Source organism: Castor canadensis, chromosome 16, assembly GCF_047511655.1.
Source record: "Castor canadensis chromosome 16, mCasCan1.hap1v2, whole genome shotgun sequence".
Taxonomy (NCBI): Eukaryota; Metazoa; Chordata; class Mammalia; order Rodentia; family Castoridae; genus Castor; species Castor canadensis.
In genome coordinates this window covers 60,547,152-60,563,334 of record NC_133401.1, presented here as the reverse complement: position 1 = coordinate 60,563,334, position 16,183 = coordinate 60,547,152, and the positions used below count along the sequence as shown (strand labels likewise).

Genomic DNA, 16,183 nt, shown 5'->3' with positions numbered 1-16,183 from the left:
TGGAAGGCAGTTTGGTATGTGTTTTTAAACAAAACTAAACATTCTCTTACGTTCTACCAATCACACCCTTTAATGTTACCCAGATGGATTGAAAATGTAGGTCCACACAACAACCTGCACATAGCTGTTTATAGCAGCTGTGTTCATAATCTCTAAAACTTTGAAGTGGCCAAAATACCCTTCAGTAGATGAATGTGTATATAAAGTGTGGTATTTCTAAGCAATGAAACATTGTTTACCATGAAAAAGAAATGAAGTATCAAGGCATGAAAGAACCCAGAGGAAACTTAAATTCATATTACTAAGTGAAAGGAGCCAATTTGAAAAGGCCATATGATGTATGATTCAAATTATATGACATTCTGGAAAAGGCAAAACTATGGAGACAGCAAAAAGATTGATTGTTATTAGGGGTTGGGAGAAGGGAGGGCTGGATAGGAAGAGTATAGAGGATTTTTAGGGCAGATAGCTTGTTGTCACACATTTGTCAAAACCGATAGGATATAACACACTATAAGTGAAGCGTATGGTTAACCATGAGTTTTAGATGATAGTAATGTGTTAGTATAGGTTCATCAGTTATAACAAATACACCCCTGTTGTGAAGGGTGTTGAGAGTGGGCAAGCTATACATATGAGGGGATAGGGAGTATGAGAACTCTGTACTCTGTGCTCAGTTTTGCTGTGAACCCCAAACTGCTTTAAAAAACTTGATTAATTTAAGAAGTCAATTGAATTTAGAATCATGAAGGAAGCTGGTGACTTTAGCAAGCACAATTTTAGTGGACTAATGAGCACTAAACCATATTGGAACAGGTTGAAGAGTTACGGAAAGTAGCAGTCATAAAGGAATAGAACAGGGGGAGTAGAGCAAAAGAACAGTAATTGAATGGAAAGGCAAGGTCCCAGGAGGCTTTATTTTTATTTTTTTTAAGATGGGCTATTTGAGGGCTACTGGGAATGATGGGAAGGAGGAAGGGGGCACAGTGTTGACTCTCACCGAGGAGGCAGTTACAGCTCCCAGTGGCCTAGAGATCTAATGAAACTTGGCCTGAATTTCACTTATATAGCTTAACGGAATGAAAGAAAATCTTTCCCATACTTTGTACATTCTCTTTTCCTTGTTTCTTACTTCCTATGGCTACCTTTCTTGTTCTACTTCCATGCAGTCTTCCCTTCAACCTCCACTAGTATACATTTCTCTTTCTTATCTCCCCCTTGTGTACACACACAACACACACACACACACCCCTATACAAATCATCTTGCAATTTAAGTGTGCACATCTTATATTAACACCATTTCTTTGATACTGTATGTTTTGGCTTTTCTCAAAAGCTATGCTTATAGTAGATGATAGTCCCTGAGTATAGCTCCACCATCCTGAGATTGCAGTGTATAAAATCTGCCATAATTCTTCAACGACCAATAAGTACATGAAATAGTGTTCAACATCTTCAGGTGTTATGGAAACTTGAATCAAAACCGTAATGAAATACTACTTCATATCCACTAAGACGACTATCATAAAAAGCAGTAACAAATGTTGGCAAGGATGTACAGAAACTGGAATCCTCATATTTCCTTCTGGGAATGTGAAATGGTGGGATCATTTGGAAAATAGTTAGGCAGTTCTCAAAATTTTAAATGTGGATCCAACAATTCTGTTGCAAATTGTTTGCCCAAGAAATATAAAAGTACATATCCTCACAAGAAACTTGTACATAAGTATTCACAGCAGCATTATTCACAGTAGCCAAAAGGTATAAATAATCCAAATACCCATGTGATGAATAGGTAGGTAAAATGGGGCCTATCTATACAATAAAATATTATTCATCAATAAAAGCAAGTGAAGCTCTGAAGCATGCTATAACATGGACTTTAAAAATATTACACCACACAAAAGAATCCAGTTACTAAGACTACATATCATATGAGTTCATTTGTATGAAATATCCAGGACAGAGGTAAATGTATAAAGATAAATAGATCAGTGGCTATTTAGAGCGAGTGGTAGAGGAATGGAAATTGAATGCTAATAATATAAGGCTTCTTCCAGGGTACAAAAATGTTCTAAAATTAGATTGTGATGATGGCCGCACAGCCCTGTGAATATCCTAAAAAACACTGAATTTTATACTTTAAGTGGGTGAATTTTATGATACATGAATTATATACCTCAATAAAACTGTGTAAAAAGGCTGTTCTTATATGGAAGAGAGAAGTCCTTGAAAAGATAAGGAAGCATAGATCCAGAGTTCGAGCATAGGAATTGGCCTTGAACAGTGGGATATTTCCATTGTGGTGGGAGAGCTGAATTTGCACTTAGAAAGGGCCCATACTTAACTTAATGCTTTAATCTCACCATGTTGAAATCCTTTCTAATTTTTAAAAGGACTTCACATTTTGTACTGAGTCCTGGAATGTTTGAATCCTGGAGTGGCATCCTGTATGATGGCTATGATCATTACAGGGAAGCATAAGGCAAGATTGTTGCCTGAGAATGACAGAGGGAAGGGGGCAGAGGTTTAAGGAAAATAGGGTAGGTATAAAATAGTCATGAGAATCTGGAGGTGTGTAGTAGAGTTACTTGTCTAAGGCTACTTTATTTTGAGTTTGTGGTTATATTGACGTGACAGATTGTACAGTTTTCTCCAGCATCCAAAAGATATGGATGTCAGGATTCTTCTAGGATAGTCGATGCCTACCTGTGATAGGAGAAAGGGATAAGAAATTAATTAATAATGAAATTAATAGATGATAGATGATGAAGCAAATAGATTTATGGTAGTATATGAGCTAGATAAGGAAGAAAGGAAAGAGGGCAACGGGTGAAGAAAAAATAATAGCAAGATCCGTGAATTTGAAATGTTGGTGAAGGAAAAGTATTATTTCATGAAGATACTTCAATAAATATTGGAATAATATAGGAAGCTTTTGAAATTGATGACTCTGTAGTTTCTGTTGAAGATATAGGCTAGAGTTTGATTATAAAGTGACAAAAAGTGTCAGGAGGGAATGGAAAAGTCAAGGAACTGAGAGGCCAGCTGTCGATGTTCCTGCTTAGTTGATGGGGATGTTTAGGGTAATAATGGCAGAAGTAGGAGAAAAATCTGTCTGTCAGGTGTGAAATCTTCATGGAAAGAAAGAAATGAGGCCACTGAATACTTCACTGTTGGTTCTGTATTCTTACTACTTCCTTGACATGGAACATACCTTATGCCTCCCCTACCTCCTTCCCCTCTCTCTACCATCCTCTTTATTTTCCCAGCCCAACTCAAAATCCTGTTATTCTTTCAGGATCCACCTCAAATTTGACCTCCTACTTGTGTTTAATATATTTAAATTTTGAATAATTTTATAAGTAAATCATGAAACCAAAAGACCAGTTACAGAAACTTGGGACATTCAGTTCCTGGACAGCCTGTAGTTTTTAATGTAGGGATTAGTTTAAAAAATAATAAACTTTGTAATAGTTGCAGTTTTCTGATGTCAGTAGAACTTTTGGTTTCTGAAATGCAAATTATTATATAATAAAAACAATTATAAATACATTTTGTATTTTCCCTAAAATTTAATTTAAAAAATTTATTTAAATGTAAAATGTTGAATACATCAAAATAAAATTAATAAAAATTAAATAAAACATTGAGAAAACAAATTTAAATTAATTATTTAATTATTTAATTTAATATTTAAATTATTTATTAATATTTATTTATTTATTGCTATTATTTAGTTCTTGTGTGTGTTTGTGTTGCATGAACCCAGGGTTTCATGTATCCTAGATAAATAAATGCTCTACCACTGAGCACTTAGAAAACACTCTTTGGTAGATGTTACCTTAAATGTATTAGGGAAATTTATTGAAGTGAGTGTTTCAACCTTTTTGTCTTTCAATAGATTTTTTTACTTAAATACATAGAACACAAATTATTAGTATTTTTTGGTCTTGTTTTTTTGTGCAGCTGGAGATGGAACTTAGGGCCTTGTGTATGCTAGGCAAGCACTCCATCACTGAGCTACATCCATAGCCCTAGAATACATTCTTTTTTCCCTAGAAATCATTTATCTAAGTTTAAATCTTTTTTTTTCAATTTTTAGAACTAATAGGACATCTGAGAAGTACTAGAAATGTTTATTGTGAATTTGTTTCAGCCTGAAAAAGAGTCTGAAGATAGAGACGCAAATGTTCAAACAAAGTTAAACTCTCAGCCTGTAAAAGTCAGGGTTCCATTACCCCACCAAAGGTCTGCTCTTGAAAGCACTGCAGGTCTGTCAGTTACTAAAGCTCTGCCACCTCTGCCCCTGGAGCCGGCATGGGTAAGCGCTAGGCTTTTATGAACTCATAATGCTTGGAAAATGTACTGATTGGGAAAATTCAGAAATGCATAATTCTTAAAAAATCTAGGGAAAATATATACAGCTATATACAGACACATGTTTTTAAAATTGGACTGACAGTTGGCTGTGGTCATTGGTACCACTGAGAAGCAGATATTGAAACAGAATTAAGAATTCCATTTGCTCATTGGAAGAGGTGATACCTGAGAAAGGAAAATGGAGGAAGCAGGGATAGTTTCAACAACAGTATGACAAAAGGTTTCCCAATTAGGAGTTCTGGAGCAAGAGCATCCATTACAAAGTCCAGATTAGTCTGTTCTGTGCCCAGATGTTGGCAAAAAGCTGCCTGGAAGGATGGCGACCTCAGGTTGAGAGCCAGGCAGTCCTAACGATGGTACAGCTGGAGAATGTCAGTTAACCACACAACTTGCTATACAACAGCAGTTTCTTTGTTCAAGGAGACCTGAGCAGAGTCCCTCTACAGCTGCTGTAGTGGTGACAATTCTATCATTGAGGGTCTTCTGCTTTCCACACACCATAGGTTTTCTTTATATATATTATTTGCAACCCTCGCTCCCCTATCCCTAGGAGTGGAGAAATCCTCATTGTTCAGGTGAAGAAATCAAAAGATGATACAGATAACAAGTTAGAGCTGACATATTCAGTGTACCCATACTTTTTAAATAAAAATTTTCCTAATCTATTTCAGATTATGTTTTGTACTAAAAACTAGTTTTGAGTTTTAAGCCAGAGGAAAAAAGGTGAAAAAATAGAAGAAAACCAAGACAAGCTTTTCTATGATTTTCAAGTTCTCTTGAGTTTGGGTTCCAGATTTGGTATCGCAGAACAGACACCTACGTTTTTAAAATTTTTATTTTATTCATATGTGCATACAGTGTTTGGGTCATTTCGCCCCCCTTCCCCCACCCCTTACCCCCCCATTCCCTCCCTTACCCCCCCCTTACCCCTCGCTACCAGGCAGAAACTATTCTGCCCTTATCTCTAATTTTGTTGAAGAGAGAATATAAGCAATAATAGGAAGGACCAAGGGTTTTTGCTAGTTGAGATTAGGATAGCTATACAGGGAGTTGACATGCACTGATTTCCTGTACATGCAGACAACTATTTTAAAAGAGAGGTTTATCAAAAGATGTGATTGTTTCAAGGAATCCAAGGGTTGGAAGAGCAGCTGATTGTTGGAAATAAAGCTGCCAGTCTCTGTCTCTTTACCTGTCTGTCAATTTTTGTTTCTGCTCTGCCTTTCTACTTGTTTGTCTTTTCTGTTCTGGGTTTGACTCTTTCAGTGTCAAGCTTTGTCTTCTCTGCAGATTGTCTCTGTCTTGATATCTCTCCTCCATTTTGTCCTTTTATATCTTTCTCTCAATTGTTTCTGCTCACAGTTTAATTGGTCTCTCTCTCACTCTCTCCCCCTCCCTCCTTCCCTCCCTCCCTCCCTTACTTTCTTTCTCTCTCTCCTCTCTGCCCTCCCTCCTTTCCTCTTCCCTTCTCTTTATCTTTTCTTTTCCTCATCTTTCCTCTCCCTGTCATTTCTTTTCTCCACCTGCCCTTGCCACCACTCCTCTCCCCTCCCCTCCCCCTCTGTTGGCCTGACCCCCTCCTATTACTCTCTTTAGCTTTTGAGTGTTTCTCTTTTTTTCTTCCCTCTTTTACTGTTTCTTGCTTTGCTCACCTGTCTCTCCTTTCATCTTCAAGAAATAGTAAATGAGTCTGCATCCTGTTTCATAATTTCTTTAACTTTGATATCCATAAACGAGAGGATCTACATACATTTAAACTTATGTATTTTAAACCAATTATTTTTGCTACACACATTTTAACAGCTCCAGGAAGAACTAATGATTCATTTCCATAAAAAGTATAGTAATATACTAGGAATTAAACAAATATTGAAAGTAAAATACTCTTTAGGCATTAACAAAGGTAACCAAAGCACTGTTTCCTAGTGCAACACAAACTCCTCTTCCTAAATTCACAGTAACTTCAACCAAAATATTTTCATACATTGTTATGCCACATACAGTTCTCTTGGGAGTTGTTCGACCTAGCCAAGCCAGAAAATTCTTTTGTTTCCTGTCAAGTGGTTTAAAATTTAATTAGCAGATTAAAGATTTTATTAGTATTGTACTTTATGGTCTAATCTACTAACTTTAAATTGTGGTTTTCCTAAGTTAAAATGATTTCTGCTCTTCAACCCCATTCTATAAACATTTACAGCAAACAAATTCTGGTGTTCCTGATAAGAAAAGCAGAGGCCTGTTAACAAGCACTCCAGCTTCAGAGACAGCTGATTTTGTGGTAAGTATTCACCTTTGGCCCTTATGGTATCTGTTTTCTGACTCCTCCTCTCCCTATTGTTCCACTTATGTTGTGCCAGGGGAATATTGCCTACAGAGATTAATATCTGTATTTTTCTGTTGCCTTAACATGCTTTCATTAGAAGTACTTTGTATACTGCTTTACACATGAAGGAGATTCGAATATATTATAGTATGAACTGGGGTTCTTTTTTAATCAGAAAATATATGTAACATAATATTTAGAATTTTAGCTATGTTCCAGTGCACCACATTCAAGTTCATTGACATTGTTGTGCAACCATTACCACCATCCAGTTCCATAACATTTTTTCATCTTGCAAAACTGAAACTCCAAACTTACTAAATGATCACTCCCTATTCCTTCCTCCCCCAGCCCCTGGCAGCCAGCATTCTACTTTCTCTATGAATTTGACTACACTAGGTACCTCATATAGGTGAAAGCATACAATATCTGTCTTCTTGTTTGTTAGTTTTTTTTGTTTTTTGAGATGGGGTCTGACTCTGTTACCAGGCTAGCCTCAAACTCCTGGGCTCAAGTGATCCTTCTGCCTCAGTCTCCTACATAGCCGGGACTTCAGGTGCACACCACCATGCTCAGCAATATTTGTCTTTTTGTAACTGACTGACTTCATTGACCATAATGTCTTCAGGTTCATCCATGTGGTAGCATGTGTCTGAAATTCCTTCCTTTTCAGGCTGAATAATATTCTGTTGTATGTATAGACCACATTTTGTTTTTCTGTTAGTCCAACAGTGAACCACTTGGATTGCTTCTACTTTTGACTGTTGTGAATAATGCCACTATAAACATGATATACAGATATCTGCTCCCTGTCTTCAATTTGTTTGGGTATATATTCAGAAGTGGAATTTCTAGACCAATTCTATTTTTAATTTTTTGAGGAACTGCCACACTGTTATTTAGTGTGGTGACATCATTTTACAATCCCACTATCAACGCCCAAGGGTTCCATTTTCTCTACATCTGTGCCAGCACTTGCTATATTTTTCTGTTTTAAACAGTCTCAGGGTGTGAACTCAGGGTCTTGTTTTGTTAGGCAGGTGCTGTACCACTTGAGCCATGCCTCAATCCCTTTTTTCTTTAGTTATATTTTGGGTAGGGTCTCAAGTTGTTGTGTGGGGCTGGCCTCAGACGTCACTCCTACCTGTGCGCTCCTGTGTAGCTAGGATTATAATGCACACCACCACTTCCACTTTGTTGATTGAGATGGAGTCTTGTTAACTTTATGCCCAGTCCAGCCTCAAATTGTGATCTTCCAGATTTCTACCTCCTTAGTAGCTGGGATTACAGTTGTGTACCACTAGGCCTGGCCTGGTTTTTTTTTTTTAATTTTTAAAAATAATGGCCATCCTCATAGGTATGAGGTAGAATCTTGTTGTGGCTATAACTTGCACTTCCCTAATGATGGTAATATTGGACATCTTTTCTTATGCTTAGTGTTCATTTGTATACCTCCTTTGCTCATTTTTTCAATCAGGCTTATTTTTGTTGCTCAGTTGTGCAACTGAAGTTCTTTGTAGCAATTCTTTGTATATTTTGAATATTAACCCATTATCTGATACGTGATTTGCAAGTAATTACTCTGGTTCCATAGGTTGCCTTTTCACTTTGTTGATAGTGTTCTTTGATGCACAAGTGCTTTTCATTTTGACATAGTCCAATTAATCTACTTTTTGTTGCCTGTGCTTTTGGTGTCATATCCAAGAACTCATTGACAAATCCCATGTCATGAACTCTTTATCCTATGCTTGTAAGAGCTTTCGTAATTTTAGCTCTTATCCAACCAATTCTGGTTAGGATCAGCCGAGCAGCAGGAATTTAGCTGGCTGACAGGGCAGCAACAGGAGTTCTTCCCCCATGGATGGCAACAGTTTTAACAGAAGTCCATGCAGCAGCTCAGCCGGCAGTGTGGGGATAGCTCAGCACCAAGGTTTTTGTAATAGGACATATTTGTGGCTTCCGAGGTCTCCACAGGGACTTAACTGTAAGAGTCCCTACGTCCAGGGAAACCCAAGGTAGGACACCTTTTATAATCCTGGGTTTAGTTATTATACATTTATCATTTGTCCAGAGACCGTTTTCCAATCATGCATCATTTTTATCACAATCCTCATAACAAGGTTGACACTCTTAACCTCAACAGGTTCCTAGGGGAATATAGTTAGAGCTAACCCAAGGTCAGATGCGCATGCTGGCGAAAAGATTTGTTTTTTTTTTTTGACAGTACTGAGGCTTGAGCTCAGGGCCTACACCTTGAGCCACTCCACCAGCCCTTTTGTTTTGTTTTGTTTTTTGAGGTAAGATTGAGATAGGGTCTCGCAGAACTATTTGCCAAAGGCTGGCTTTGAACTGTGATCCTTCTGATCTTGCCTCCTGAGTAGCTAGGATTGTAGGCATAAGCTACTGGCACCCAGGTAGGAAAAGGGTTTTGATAACTCTCTGCTCAAAGCTTTCCAGTGTTCTAACAATTAATACATTTTCTATAAATGAGTGTGTTTTGGTTCTAATTAATTCTTGGTTGATATGTGGTGCTAAAATGTGTAGATGAGGGACAAATGTACCAAAATGAGATCTTATAAATTCCAAAATTTATTTTAACTGAGTTATAATTCATATTTTATAAAAATCACCATGCTAAAGAGCATATAGTTCGTTTTTTTTTTTTTTGGTATACTCACAAGACTATAACCATCACCATGATCTATTTTTAAGAACATTTCATGAACCATCCCACTCTCCAGCCCTAGAAACTTCAACTTACTTACTGGCTTTATAAGTTTCATATAAATGGAACTTATATTTCATGTATTTCATATAAATGGAATCATATATCATGTGGCCTTTTGTGCCATATGACATAATGTTTTCAAAGTTCATCTGTGTCATAGCACCTGTCAGTGCTTCATTCCTTTTCTTTGATCAAATAATATTCCATTCTATGGGATACTGCATTTTGTTTGCCAACTCAGTTTATGGCATTTGCGTTATTTCCACTTCTTATCTATATGACTACTATGAATATTCATGTATAACTTTTCGAGTGAATGTGTTTTTAGCTTTCTTGTGTATGTATCTAGAAGTGGTAGTAGCATTGCTGGGTCAGATTTTAACTATATGTTTGCTTTAAAACCTCTTTTATTGAAGTGTAATACACATTCCATACAATTCACTTACTTAAAGTGTACTGTTCAGTGGGTTTTTTTTTTAGCATAGTCACAGATACGTGCTTTCATCTCACAGAACAGTTTTATTACCTCCATAGAAACCCCATACCCTTAATAATGCCTTGCTTCTCCATTCTACTCCTCAGCTTATAGATTTCCTTATTCTGGACAATTCCTATGAATGGTATCATAATATGTGGTCTCTTAGGACTGACTGCTTTCACTTAGCATAATGGAATCAAATCCAGGGCCCTGTGTATGCCAGGCAAGCATTCTACCAGGCGGGCTTTTTACCACTGAACTATATACCCCATCCCCTACTGTAATGTTTTTAAGGTTTATCCATGTACCAGCACATTTCAGTACTTCGTTTCCTTTTATAACCAAGTAATAGTCCATTGTGTTGATGGAAATTTGGGTTGTTTCCACTGATGGTTATTATGAATAATGGTGCTGTAAACATCTGTGTACCAATTTTGTGTGGATGTATGCTTTTATTTCTCTTTGGTTTGTATCTAGGAGTAGAATTGTTGAGCTCAAAATTTCACTTGTTACTGAAATGGTAACTCATTTCAGTAGCTGCCAGATTGAACTGGCTGAGCAAATTTACATTTGAGGCCATCCTGGGCTGCACAGGAAGAGTACCTCTTTCAAAACAAAACCAAAAACATTCCCAAGAACAGTATATGAAATTCTGATTTTTCCATTTTTTTACCAACATCTGTAGCATCCATCTTTTTGGGTGAGAAGTAGTATCTTATGATTTTGCATTTGGGCATATTGCCTATTTGTATATCTTTGGAGAAAAGACTATTCATATCCTTTGCCCTTTTGATGAAGGCAGTATTAGGGTTTGAACTCAAGGCCATGTACCTTCTAGGCAAGCACTCTACCACTTGAGCCATGACCCCAAGCCTTTAGTTTATTTTTCAGATAGGATCTCATGCTTTTTTCTGGGTCCAGCCTTAGACCATGATCCTCATACCTCCATCCCCACATAGCTGGGATTACAAGTATGCAGCACCGTGCCAAGTCATGCCCATTTTAAAATTAAGTAATTTGTTTTTTGTGGTTGAATTATAAGTTATTATATATTATGGATACTAGCCCTTTTTTACACATATAATTTGAAAATGTTTTCTTCTATTCTGTGGGCAAATATTAATGTCTTTTAAAAATACTTTGAGCTGGCAGAGTGGCACAAGTGTGAGTTTGAACCCCAGTACCACCAAAAAAAAATCAGTTAAAGATACTTCAATAACAGTTAATGACTTGATATTTTAAGGCCCAAATTTTCTTATCAAATTAATCTAAGACTCATTGCTCTTTGCTGCCACCAAATGTAGATCCCCTTCAACTATAACTCAGGCCCTGGCTGGCCAATCTAAGAAAGGCTAGTTGATCAAGGACCTCTGACAACTTCCTTTTCTAAGGTATCATTTTAATATGACATTTTGAAGACTTTCTTAAGACATGCATGAGTAGGCATGACATTGTTCTGTCCTTTGGAAAGGAAGAGAATCTAGGCGAGGGTAGACACTACTTTAGCTCACACTCAGTACCTCTGATAATTCCCATGCATGGGTTCAGAGAAGAGTACCCTAATCAGATCTAGCTTGTCAACATCCCAAAGCTTCCTGGAGTCTTCACCTAAAGAGGACTAGTTTAATTTTTAAAACTTTGATGCAGAATTATGCAGTGATTTCAGTAATCTGATAGAGATGAATATGACACTCAGGAGAGAGTTCTACCAAGAGGTATGATTGCCAGTGTTAACATTTCACTTAGGAAGCACCTGATCAATATTTATTGGATGAATGAATAGAACAAAATTATACTATAGCAAACAAGAATTCCTGCATGAAAAAATAACTTTAAAGCAAAAGAGCATTATGATCCTCCTTATAGATTGGTTTGTCGCAGTTAACATGTATATGTTGAAGAATTATTTCCAAATGTTCATAATTATGTTCATTCAAATGAAATTGCCACTATGTCAAATTCATGAGAAAATACTTTCAATGAGATTGTATTTTCAGCTTTAATTACTTGAGTAATTTAATTAACATAGATAATTGTTCTTGGAATTTCTACAAAAGTCATATATTCTTTTATAGATTGATTTGTCCTCAGTGCAAAAAACAACTTTTGAAGAACTATTTTCAAATGTCAGCAATTATGTTAATTCAAATGAAATTGTTCCTGTGTCAAGTTTGCAAGAAAATTCTTCAAAAGAGGTAACATTTTAATATTACCATGAATTACTGAAATAAATAGTTATTGCTATACTAGATACTTTGTATATAAGATCCTTAGAGGTATCTGTAACTCAGTTGAGGATAACATCATTTACATCTGTGAAGAATCCCTTAACAGATGCATGATTTGCAAATATTTTCTTAAATTGTATGGGTTACCTTTTTATTCTGTTGATGCATATTTTTTAAGTTTCATGAAATCAGTCTAATGTGTGTATATTTTCTTTTGTATGCCATGCCTTTGTTGCCATATGCAAGAAATCATTGCCAAATCAAACGTTGTAAAGCTTTCACATTTGTTTCTTGAAAAAGTTATATTCTTTTAGGTCTTACACTTAGGTCTTTGGTCCACTTTGAGTTGATTTTTTGTGTATAATGTTAGATAGTGACCCAAATTCAATTTTTATGCGTTGATATCTAGTTTTACAGCACCATTTGTTGGAAAGATTATCCTTTCCTACCTGAGTAGATTTGGTACCCTTGTCAAAAATCATTTAAGAAGATCCAAGATGGCAACTAGGGCACAGAAGCAGACACTGTGAGCTCCAAGACTCCAAAACATCGCTGAGATGCTGGAGCCACACTTGGCAGGAATAAAACAGCAAGGAGAATCAAAACATCAACATCCTGAACCCTTAGCCTGTGGAAAGCTTCTCCCCGCCACGTTACACTGAGAAAACAGGAGGGCTACCGCACCGCCAGACAGTGGCTCCAAAACCTACTTGGGAGACATTTGGCAGACCAACAGGTGAGCACCAAGTGTCACGTGGTTTTCTCCCAGCCACCCCTGGGATAAGCCAGCATAGCCCACTGGGCAGACTGACCCCCCCCCAACAAAAAAAAACTGAACAATAAACAAGGAACTGAAAACAAACAGAAAGTGGAGGGATGGAGTTGCTGAAAGCACACCGGAGAAGGGGGATGGAGCAAGATGCTGATCTCCACATGAACTTTCAGTAAACAAAGGCTGGAAAGGCAGAAGGGCTGACAGCAGGTGGGTGATAAGCCACTGCCTGAAATAGATCAGGTAGCGGTCCACAAAGCTCATCTCCTGAGCCAGTGAGCAACATCCAAAGTCCAACAACACTGCAAAATTGAAAAATAATCAGAAAACCAAAACAACACGCTGACGGCAAGGGGCCAGCTGAGGGATCACTGACCTTGCCGGAGAGAAAGGGTGAGGCAAAGAAACAAGCCTCCAGAAATCAAGCACCATAAAAACCCAAGTCCAAAGCAGGACAGCTGGTGGGCTACAGAGCTGATTCTGGAACCTGAGGACAACATACAAACTTAAATTGCCACACCCCACTGAGGAAGGAGTTGACCAAGTAGCTGCCTCTGAAAGACAGAACAACAAAAAAACCTCCAAACACTACCCAACCACCTGGCGAGACTATGACAGAGCTTCTGCTTAAATACCAACGCCAGGATTGGATGCTGGAGGAGTAACAACAGAACTCAAACTAAGACTGAAATTTTATTGTTCCTGAACCTGGAATTTTTTGTTTGTCTGTTTGTTTGTTTATTCTGTTTCTTGTTTGTTTGTTCATCTCTCCATGTTGATTTCTTTGGATTTTTGTTGTCATTATTGTTAGTTTTAGTATTGTGAATTAGGTAGTACTAAATTACACCCAGACCAGCGACAGAAATAATACACATACATTTAGATACAAACCCAATACAGCCACAAAACAAAATTAAACCAAGGGAAAGAAAACATAACTGAAACCAGCAGCTATCCTATCAAGAACAGAGTTGCACAGTACCAAGTGAAGCGATGGGAAGAGGAGAAATGGTTGGAAACCATTCACCCCCCAAAAAGAGTTTAATAGAGGATTCAGAGGGAAATGAAGAAAACTGATACCCAGTTCCAGACTGCAACAAAACAAAGATAAATGACACCAAGGAACCCAACGATGTCCACAAGAATAACCTCAAAGAAGAAATTCTGCAAGCAATCACTGAGAATGTAGTGGAGATGTTACTAGACATGGTTAACCAAAACATACAAGAGGCACTCAAGAAATGTCAAGACACCAAAAGTAAAGAATAGGAAAAGACACAGAAACAAATAAACGAACGTATAGTAGCCCTAAATAAACACCAAGGTGAAACAGAAAACACTAAAAATAGAAAATGAATTAAAGATGAAAAAAGTAGACAATATTAAAGAGGAAGTGACCCATGATATGGAAAACTTCAGAAAAAAGAATGACACAGAGATACAAAACACAATGGAAGGCCACTCCCGCAGACTAGAACAAGCAGATGACAAAATCTCAGAACTTGAAGATAAAATGGAAATTAAAAGAAAAACTGAAGAGCCTATTAGTCAAACAACTCAAGACCTGTGAAAGGAATATGCAAGAACTCACTTCTACCAAATGACCAAACCTGAGAATCATTGGCATTGAAGAAGGAGAAGAGGGGCAAGAAAAAGGGATTTGTAATATATTCAACAGAATAACAGAAAATTTCCCAAAGCTAGGGAAATCTATGCCCCTTCAGGTACAGGAAGCTACCAGGTCACCAAACAGACTTGACCAAAATAGAAGTACCCCACAACATATTATCATTAAAACAACAAGCACAGAGATTAGAGAAAGAATATTGAAGGCTGTAAGAGAGAAAAAGAAGTAACATACGAAGGTAAATCCATCAAAATCACAGATTTCTCAATGGAAACTTTAAAAGCAAGAAGGGCATGGAGTGAGGTATTCTGGACACTAAATGAAAATAACTTCAACCCTAGGATACTCTACCCAGCAAAACAGAAACTGAAACAATATATGCCCACCAAGCCACCACTACAAAAGATTGTTCAAGGAATTCTGCATACAGAAAATGAAAGCAAACAAAACGATGAAAGGACAGTCAAAACCAAACCACAGAAGAAAAGACAAGGAATCAGAGAGTAACATTAATTTAGCTGCGTACAATCAAACACTTAAACAACAAAAACAACTAAATGACAGGAATCACCACATACTTATCAATATTAGCAATCTTAACGGACTTAACTCCCCGATCAAAAGACACCGTCTTATAAACTAGATTAAAAAGGAAGATACAACAGTCTGTTGTTCACAGGAGACCCATGTCATTGACAGAAACAAGCACTGGCTTAGGGTGAAAGGCTGGAAAAAGATTTACCAAGCCAATGGTCCCTGACAACAGGCAGGAGTAGCAATACTTAGCTCTGACAAAGTAGACTTCAAACTTACAAAGTAGACTTCAAACTTACATTGATGAAACGAGATAAAGAAGGACACTCCATACTAATAAAAGGGAAAATACACCAAAAGGAAATGAAAATTATCAACCTATATGTACCAAACACCAGTGCACCCAATTTCATCAAACATACTCTGAAGGACCTAAAAGCATATATAGACTCCAACACACTGGTAGTGGAAAACCTTAATACCCACCTATCACCAATTGATAGGTCATCCAAACAAAAACTCAACAAATTCTAGAACTAAATCACACCATAGTTCAAATGGACCTAGCTGATGTCTACAGAACATTTCATCCAACTTCCACACAATATACATTCTTCTCAGGCGCCCACAGAGCTTTCTCCAAAATTGATCCTATCTTAGGTCACAAAACAAGCCTCAGCAAATATAAGAAAATAGAAATAATCCCCTGCATTCTATCTGATCACAATGCATTAAAACTAGAACTCACAACAAAAACAACAGTAGAAAACATGTAAACAGTTGGAAGCTGAACAACACATTGCTCAATAATCTGTGGGTCATTGATGAAATAAAAGAGGAAATTGAAAGGTTCCTGGAAGTTCATGAAAATGAAAACAAACATGACCTACCAAAACCTATGGGACACAGCAAAGGCAGTCCTAAGAGGAAAGTTTATAGCCATGAATGCATATATTAAAAGGACAGAAAGATCTCAAATCAATGACCTAATGCTACATCTCAAACTCAAACAAGAACAAGCAAAACCAAAAATAAGCAGGAGGAGAGAAATCATAAAAATAAGGGATGAAATTAATGAAATAGAAACAAACAAAAAACATGCAAAGAA

General features: G+C 37.1%; 1 protein-coding gene across 1 annotated transcript in view; it reads left to right on the top strand.

Annotated features, from left to right (window-relative positions):
* The window catches only part of Meikin (meiotic kinetochore factor), a 76,324-nt gene that overhangs the window by 48,910 nt on the left and 11,231 nt on the right, over positions 1 to 16,183 (top strand). Inside the window, exons 10-11 of the mRNA XM_074057393.1 lie at positions 6,583 to 6,663; positions 11,990 to 12,109. Of these exons, the coding sequence (XP_073913494.1) occupies positions 6,583 to 6,663; positions 11,990 to 12,109 (201 nt within the window). The remainder of the gene's footprint in view (positions 1 to 6,582; positions 6,664 to 11,989; positions 12,110 to 16,183) is intronic.